Here is a 9788-nt window from a genome sequence, read left to right on the forward strand (position 1 = left end):
TATATTTTTAAGTGGATTATTAAGTAGGAACTAATTTAGGTACGTGTAAAATCATAGGTAGGAACAAAAGATGTAATTGGGAATTGCGAGAAAGATAATTCAGCAAGTTTTAGCAAAAGTTAAAATTGCCAAAAGTGATAGTTCCAAAACTAGAAAATTATACCCAAAAAGCCATGAACTACCTCCTATTCTACTCAATAATGCCTAGAGTAACAACTGAACAGATTCCTTGCATTCCTGTCTGAACTTCAAGAAGCCAGGAGAAACGAACAGTACTGTCACTTCTTGGAACAGTGCTTCTCTAGTGCTGATCCGTGGTCTTGTCAACCTAAAGATAGGCTCTGGTTGCAATGTCTTTTTTTGTTTGTTTGTTTTGAACTTAAACTTCCCAAGATTCCTCATCATACCCCTGGGTAGACCCATAGAAGCCAGTGTCAGCCTTAACAGTGTCGCTGACAAGCTCTAGTTGTAAACAAAGACTAAGAGATACCATAGATGTGTTTTAAGGTACTTAACTTCTTAGGCTGTATAGGTAACCCTATATTTGTTGAGTGGGAATTCTAACAAGACAGAGCAGAGAGGTAGATGGAAAAATGGAAGTATGAATGAGAGGGAAAGATATAAAGTGATCATATGACATCCAGACATTTTATCTAATGATGAAAATAGTCACATTTAAGCTCTGTGAGACACAAAGCATGCTTCTTCCTCTAGGCTCCTGCATCATCCTCCACTCTTCAGTCACTAGACCTTGTATTTGATGGGAGCCTCTAGACATAAACTCAAAAGTCTTCCCGTTTTCAATATGAAAGCCCTCTATTCTTTTCAGGAATACTTCATGATTCTGTGAGGTAGAGGAGGTACTTGATCACAGTGAGATCAGTGACTATACTTCATAAGGAACAAATGTAAATTTTCCCAAGAAATTAGTCAGAAAATGAGGAAGCAATAAATGCAAAATCTTAAAGATGAATGTAGTGATAATAAGAATATTTTTCATCAGACAGAAGTTGTATGTGTTGTGGATAAAAGAAATGCTAATTGTGGTTAGGTCAATTGTCACAAATTATGGACATAGCAGGAACTTGATTTAAACCTCGAATTCATAAGTAGATATATTGGAATAGAAAAAGATCAGGTGGAGTTAATAATGCCCAAGTCACAGAGAAAGCACCTTAGTTACAAACTCAGACTAGAAGGTACCTTCTATAGGTTATTTAAGGCCACACTTCACTAAGAAAAGTTCAAAACTGATTAAAAGAGAAGCTAAGATGAGATTGAGGTTGTGGATATGAAGTTATGAAATGGAAAAAGAAGTTATGGGAGTGTAGCTATGAAAATAGCTTTGCAGTGGGTTTAGCCCATAAAACCAAGGAAAAACAATAAGAACCAATACAAAAAGTAGATGAGGGATGAAATTGAGCCTTATGAACAGTGAAAAGGACAGGAGTCCAAATGCTAGTAAACTATTCTTAAGATTTGGGCAGGGCATCATAGAAAAACACAGATAGATAAGTAAAGAGGTAGGTTGATAGATAATATAGACTGATAGATAGATAGATAGGTAAATGATAGATAGATAGATAGATAGATAGATAGATAGATAGACAGACAGACAGGTATATTTATGTATTTATATACATGTATGTGTGTATGAATGTGTATTTATTTGTCACCTTGACACCATTGGAGATAGGTGTGTTTATATTCCCACTGCTCTTGTATCTAAAGAAATTTAGACTTTATTTCTTTCACATTTTCGTGCATACCTTTTAAACTATAGGAAAGATACCAACTCTTGCCCAGGTAAAAGATAAATTTTTAAAGTGGTTAACTTACCTAACCTTTACCCAGAATATTGTGACACATAAATGAAACTATTAAGTTAATTTTGTATTTGCCAAGATTGTTAGTAATATACTTGTTACTAATATGTTGTTATTATATACTCATTATTATTAGCAAGGTTTTAAAAATGGGAGATTTAACTTTTTTCTCTATACACCGATAGTTCTTGCTGGTGAACTCTTTTTTGCCTGAAGAAACAACTGTCAGGAAGAGTAAACAGAGGGGTCCTGTGAAAGGAGGCTCATCCTCTCTTCACTGAGCTGCATCATTAATATAGGGATAGTCTGGGAGGAGCTAGCAAAGAACTAGAATACATTTGGGGAGTAGAAGAAGCATCACTAGGAACAAAGATGTACTATGAGCCTCTTGGAAAAAGTACGCAATTGGTATGAAAATATCATAGAGCTCTGGCTCTCCAGTTTCACTACAACTCTGATTGTACTGCACCCCAACCTCAGAACTACTTTTTTCTAACATATTCCCATTATAAAACTATTAGTTATATAGTAATTTAAGCTTTCTGGTTTGTTTATAAGAGTGTCTCTATCTGTAGTCCAGGCTGCCTTGAACTGGGGAATCCTTCCTACCTCAGCCTCCTGAGTGTTGGAACTACAGATGTGTGCCACTGCACCTGGCCCTGTCTTAAGTTTACATTATCACAGAATCACTACACCTCATCAGACATTGCTATATCCTAGACAGACTTAGGTGCAATGAGTTGACTTGAAAGGTCCTGGAATGCCACAATTTGCCAAGCTATGATACTCTTTGAGGTTGCTCACAGTCCAGGGGCGGGGGAGATGCACATTAAAATATTTGATGTCTGTGAAGGCACTGTTTCATATCATTTACATTTTTCTCCCACTTCTCCACAGCGTGAGATTTAGCCCTCTCCAAGTAATCTGTGCTCTTTCTTGGAAAGCAGCTATGCTCACCTCTGTGCCACCAGCTCACTCTTGTGTACGCATTCTTACAGTGGCTCACTCATTTGGTATCACCATAATCCCACTGAGTACACACAATTTCACCACCTTTCAAGTGAAGATACTTTCTTTTCCAATTTTATGACCTTAGAGGTTAAAAGACTTATATGGGCAAATCCTAAATGAGAAGAGATTCACAGCAATAGGAGGGTGGAAATACGTACCTGGATCACTCAAGGCAGAAATGAACATGAACAGGGACAGAAGGCTTAAACAACTGAACTTCATAATTCCCACACCACTGTAATCAGAACATGTGATCCTTCTTCTTGTTTTGTGACACCCACTGCTCTGCTAGCACTGTAGTTACTTACTCTTCTTTGGTCCAGAGGTTAGGACTCTTAAAAGCTTGATGAGTTAAGAAAGACCGACTATTTTGTAAGGTACATCCTCACCAAATAAAAATAATTTTTTGCGACAAAGGAATTCACTCTTATATTCACTCTTCATTATAGAGTAGATAAAATATATAATTAAAGCAAAGTAAATACAAGTGAAAGGCTAGAATGCTACAGGAACTAGAGACATTTATCTGAGTCCTTGTTGTGTTCTGTGCATTATTTTGTTACACTATTGTAGTTAAGTTGGATGATAGGGTATGTGAGTATTTCAAAATAGGGCGAAAATATATGTAAAAATATACATTTTGACCTGCACATGAAAATAATTTCCTAAGCATTTTTCTCAGTTTTAGTTTCTGTGAAGATTTGCTAACTGTCAAAGATAAAATCAAATGTACAGATGAGTCTTGCTACTTCAGTCCTCCACATTGGTTAAAGTGGTAGTAGCCCCCAGAAACAAGGCACCAGAGATAAACAGATGTGTTTGGTTGACTTGGATAACCTGCTACAATTGTATATAATAAATCCACTTGCTCTACCCTCATATATTCAGAGTCAGAACCTAATTATCTGAATCCTAATTTTACAGCTTGCTAAAAGAAAGTTGTAGGACTATATGACAAAATATGACAGCACACAGGAACGACACCACCTCTACTGGAGTTTCAGACTTCCTCCTAAATTGTTTTGTCAGGTCTCCCAGTTGGCAGCTCTGGCTCTCCCTGCCACTCAGTCTTCTCTTCCTCCTAGCCATGGGGGCTAATGCTATTCTTCTGATTACCATCCGGATGGAGGCCTCCCTGCATGAACCCATGTACTACCTGCTCAGCCTCCTCTCCATGCTGGACATCGTACTCTGCCTCACTGTCATCCCCAAGGTATTAGCCATCTTCTGGTTTGATCTCAGGCCCATTGGCTTTTCTACCTGTTTCCTCCAGATGTATATCATGAACAGCTTTCTTGCTATGGAATCTTGTACATTTATGATCATGGCCTTTGATCGCTATATAGCCATCTGTCACCCACTGAGATATCCATCCATCATAACTGACCAATTTGTAGTCAAGGCAGCCACATTCATTCTTGTCAGGAATGTCCTTATTCCTTTGCCCATCCCCATTCTCTCAGCAAGACTCCATTATTGTGGGAGAAATGTCATTGAGAACTGCATCTGTGCCAACATGTCTGTCTCTAGACTCTCTTGTAGCGATGTCACAGTCAACCGTCTTTATCAGTTTGCTGGAGGCTGGACTCTGCTGGGATCTGACCTAATTCTCATCTTCCTCTCCTATACCCTCATACTAAGAGCTGTGCTGAGACTCAAGGCAGAGGGCGCTGTAGCCAAAGCTCTGAGCACATGTGGCTCTCACTTTATCCTTATCCTGTTTTTTAGCACCATCCTTTTGGTCTTTATCCTCACACATGTAGCTAAGAGGAAAGTCTCTTCTGATGTGCCAATCTTGCTCAATATCCTCCACCATGTCATCCCTGCAGCCCTTAACCCCATTGTTTATGGGGTGAGAACCCAGGAGATTAAGCAAGGAATCAAAAGATTACTGAAGAAGGGGTGGTGAACAGGCCAACTGCATCTCTGCGTTCCTAATGCACCGTGATCTATTATGTTGATAGAAAATTGGCTGAAACACTAACTCAGAACATTCTAATGAGGAAAGTAAGAACTAACTCTAAAAAATATTCTTGACTTTACCTTCCTCTAAAAATACTCAATATCCCCAACAAACACACACACAAATTCCCTATCTCATCCAGGTGTACTGGAACTTGCCTTTAATCCCAGCATTTAGGAGGCATAGACATGTGGATCTCTGAGCTCAAAGCAGGCCTGGTCTACAAAGAGATTTTCAGGACAGCCAGAACTACACAGTGAAACACTCTCTTGAAAAAAAAAAGTCAAACAAACAAAATGTCCCATTCTTCTGTGATATTTAAATGTTTTCCAGTAATAAATATTCTATTTTGTCTGAAGTAGAAGAATCCAAAAGGTGTAAACACTATAATAGAAAAATAATCCCCAGCTGCTCCCACATTGATAATCTCTGCACATTTATTTTTATTGTGACTATAGACATTAGTGGCCTCAACTGAAGCTCATTTTCATTAATAAAATTAATCTAATTGTACAATGAGGTTATGAACAGTGTACAGCATTTTAATGGTCAGGTCTGAATGACTGAAAGTGACTAGAGCCAGAAGCAAGTCTGCTTTGTTTATGTCCACTCAGGCCAACATTTTTCTGCCATCTTCCTCGTGTTTTACAGCCAAGCTTCTTTGTTATTAGCAAAACACTCAAGCCAAAGCTCTTTGAAGAACTGACATGGAACATGGAACAATTTACATTTTACTGGGTTTAGGAGAAGGAGCCATCACTTCGAGCTACTTCCTTCATGACGTCACACTACTGCTGCACTTGGAACTTCATTTCTTGGATTCACAAATACCCTGTGATCTGTGTACAGGGTTCTGTTTATGTGTAATGATATATCAGAAGACACCCCATAATACAACATAAATATACTACAGTCCATTACTAATTGGGCAAAACTTTTTTAATCAGCTTTTTCTGATTTGGAAGTCTTATTGAGGATTAGAAATACAAAGATTTTTGGAAATTTGCAATTATTGAGAAAGTTAGATGATGTTTAGGCAAAATATAAACCAATCCATAGGAATGTTGGAAGATTGTTAATCTAGATCCGAGGAATCTTGAGAGGTTGCTTTTCTTTCCTTCTAGAAACAACTAGAAAAAATGAGTTACTTGAACATGTAAGCAATAACTTGAAAAATGAAAAAATTCTAAAAACCCTAAGCTGTTTGAGCCCTGAGCTCTCCCTTCTAGTCTTCTCAGTTTCGGGATCTTTATCTGGTGCATGAGGCAGTTTCAAAATGCACATATAGTCCTGAGAGTCTACAAAATTACTGACTCTCCTGAAACAGGCATCATTCACATTGAAAAGCTTCCTTGTTTCTCATTTACCATAAACATAGACACCTCCCATGTTGTTTCCTCAGTGACAGTTGAAAGAGGAAATAGAAGCATTTCCAAATACTCACAGATCAAAATTCAAGTGAGCCTAAAGAGTGTTTGTATATCTACATCTGTAAATGTTGCTTTTCTTTCCTCAAATGAAGGAAAAAGGTGAGAGCCATACTCAAGCTGTGTGAATACATGGCTTGACTGAGCCCAGAACATTTCTTTCTCTGTTCTAACTATCCCTAGGCCTAGACCTGAAAGCTTCTAGTCTCCACACAATCTAATCTTCAAGCTTCTCTCTGATTTAATCCAGCGTCTTTCAGTTTCTGCCTGAATTGCTCTGCTTGGCTTCATACTAACTCTGGTGATCTGTTCTGATCTTCTGGCCTCTTCTCATTCTCTGGCTCATTCTGTCCTCACCCATGTCTAGCTTGTTCTCTCTGCAACTTTCCCAACTCCCTGTAAAACTATCCTACTAAAACATACCTCTCTCCCTCTCTCTCTCTCTCTCTCTCTCTCTCTCTCTCTCTCTCTCTCTCTGCCCCCCCCAAGAAGCCTCTCATTCCTGTGTTTTTCTCATGAGTTGAGTGCATCTTACCTCTGACCCATTCTTTCAGATCGTTCTCTGATTTATCACTTTGTCTGTCCCTCAATTAGATGTCACTTTCAAACATGGCTGTTTCTTTCTACAAACTACCATACCTTCATTGTTAGTGATTGAAGATGTGTACTTAGAGCATGTCTGTATTCCTGCCAGGTCATACTGTAATACAGAGTGTGTCTGCATTGCAGCCAGATTACATAGGCCTACAGGGGCTTTGGATATGATCCCTTGCCTGAGCGGCCACGTTGCTGGATTAAAACTCCTCTACAGGGGGCTGGGGATTTAGCTCAGTGGTAGAGCGCTTACCTAGGAAGCGCAAGGCCCTGGGTTCGGGTCCCCAGCTCTGAAAAAAAAAAAAAAAACTCCTCTACAGACATCATTTATAGATCTACATGCATCCAACTACTGAAAACTACTGTATGTTCCTGCTTGATGGAAAAGTTGAATAGATATTAGTGAATTATGTCAGTTTCTATTTGTTGTCCTTTTTATGATGACCTCTCTGACTAGAGTGAGAAGGAATTTGAAGAAATTCTAGTTTTGCTTTAAGGTGAGATGATGTTACTTTAACTTTGAGAATTTTCATTTGTACTGAGTTATTAATGTGTTCAATTATGACATTCTAATATTAATATTTGCAACAGTGAGATTTTTATTAGTTATAGTAGCCTATATAATAATAAAGAGTATGTTATGCGAACATGATTTTGACCCAATTTTAGATTCAGTTATGACTTATGCTTAAAGAGACATAAATGCACCTATGTTTCCAAGCAGGTGCTAACTGTACTGCTCCAGTGAACCTGAAGACCACAGAAAAGTTCAATATTGATTTGTTTTGTTATTATACAGAATATAAACAACATTGATCAAACACATATGGCAATACCTTATATAGACAATCAATTAATGAGATATTTCATGTCAGAAGTACCCAGATTTAGGGAATCATACATCATAAAAAGCACATTGACAACAAATACTGGCATGGATCTGGTGAAAGGGAAGCCTCATTCACTGTTGGTGGAAGGGTAAACTAGTGCTACTACTTTGGAAATCAATCTGGAGATTCCACACCAAAAAAAAAAAAACAAAAACAAAAACAAAACACATAGAACTAGAAGAACTACCATATGCAGCTATACCCAAAATAACCAATAACCTACATATTCAATACTACATACACATACATCCGTTTTCATTACTGCTGTAGTCACAAGTTAGAGAGTTTAGTCTGATTCTGAAAACTGCAGGAGAAATTCCAATATTTATTTGTTTTGTTACCATATAGGAAGTGAACAAAATTGACTGAATATATAAAGCTATACTTTATACAGACAACCAATTAATGAGGTATTTAATACCAGAAAAAGTGACTTGGTAAATTTTTCTGATTATAGCTTATATGCATTTCAATTTGGGGTTGGAAAGCAAGAATGTATGATCTGGGGTTTAAGACGGAATTCTCCTTGAATGAAATTGGCATTATTCCTATCAGTAATCTAGTGACACCATTATCTAAACACAGAATGAGTCCTCAGCATTTCTGAGACAAATATTTCTCTACTGAGGACTATCTTATTAGACTCAGGAGGAAATATTTACACACTTCGTTGATTCTCTACAATCTTGTGACTCATAACTTCAATTTTCACTCACTCCCTTGGTCCAGACTCTTTATCAATCATTTTTAACCTAGAGTATTGAAGGAAGCCTTCCTGGTTTCCCCAATCCTATCCATATGCCCCAAGTCCTTTTCAAAGTGTCCCTTCATCACTATCCTATAAATTATGATGCCTAATGAGGACATAGAAATTGAAAAACACACATAAGGCATTAAATTCATATTTAATTGCTGCATTATTGACACATCATGATCAAAGACAGTCAGAATGAAGAACACAATGTATCCGTAAAGGGTGATTTAGCATATATTCATAGAGGAAAGTGCAAGTAAACATTGTAACAGCAATTTCGAAGTTGTAAGTTCAAGATGAAAGTCGCGACATACATATATTTTGTCTATTGTAGTATGCTCATCAAACAACAATAAAATATGGCCAGATTTTCACAATCCCTTCTACAAAGTCCTTCTTTGGCCCATGTATCAGAACTAGTGTTTGAATAGTTTGATAATCCCCTGCTTGATTTCCTGGGTTCGTACTCCATATACAATAGGATTGAGGGCAGGTGGGATGAGATGATGCAGCACATTGAGAAGAATCGGTACCTCTGATGGTATCTTCTTTCCTGCCTTGTTTGTGAAAATAAAGACTAGCAACAGTGTATAGAAGAAAAGTATAAGGATGAGATGTGAACCGCAAGTACTCAAGGCCTTGGTGACTGCACCTCCCGACTGCTGACACATAACAACCCTCAAGATGAAACAGTAAGACAGCAAGATGAGCACCAGATCAGAACCTAGTAGGCACCAAACGCTCACAAACTGATAGAGCTTATTTAGACGAATGTCCCCACAGGAAAGCTTTGCTACGGAAATATTGGCACATATGCAGTTCTCCACCACATTGCTTGCACAGTAATTGAGTCTAGCAGCCAGAACTGGAGTGGGCAGTGTAGCTAGAAAATTGCGGGCAACAATAAAAATGGCTGCATTGATGACAAACTGTTCTGTGATGATGGATGGGTAGCGTAGGGGATGGCAGATAGCCACATAGCGATCATAGGCCATGACCAGAAAGGTAGAAGATTCCATAGGAAGGAAGGTATTCATGATGAACATCTGCAGGAAGCAGCCCACAAAGCTGATAGGTTTCATGTTGAACCAGAAGATAAGCAGGACCTGCCGGAATTATCATTCTCAAAAACTCTGTGCATTCATTATCATCCTAAAATATCTAACCTTAAGAAATTTATAAGGTGTATGAGTAAAACCATCCAAATCCTGAATCCACTGGAATAGCATACCAATTGGAAATACTTTCTATATCCATGTTATTCTACAGTAGTGGTTCTCAACCTCCCTAATGCTGTGACCCTTTAATATAGTTCCTTATGGT

The 9788-nt window shown here is 38.1% G+C and overlaps 1 protein-coding gene and 1 pseudogene across 1 annotated transcript; one reads left to right on the plus strand and one right to left on the minus strand.

Annotated features, from left to right (window-relative positions):
* The first annotated feature begins 3798 nt into the window (after positions 1 to 3798).
* Or56a3b (olfactory receptor family 56 subfamily A member 3B) lies at positions 3799 to 4746 on the plus strand. The gene has a single exon (NM_001000185.1). It carries the CDS (start codon positions 3799 to 3801, stop codon positions 4744 to 4746), a length of 948 nt encoding a protein of 315 aa, NP_001000185.1.
* Or56a41-ps1 (olfactory receptor family 56 subfamily A member 41, pseudogene 1) lies at positions 8882 to 9580 on the minus strand (annotated as a pseudogene).

The sequence above is a fragment of the Rattus norvegicus genome, chromosome 1 (assembly GCF_036323735.1).
Source record: "Rattus norvegicus strain BN/NHsdMcwi chromosome 1, GRCr8, whole genome shotgun sequence".
Taxonomy (NCBI): domain Eukaryota; kingdom Metazoa; phylum Chordata; class Mammalia; order Rodentia; family Muridae; genus Rattus; species Rattus norvegicus.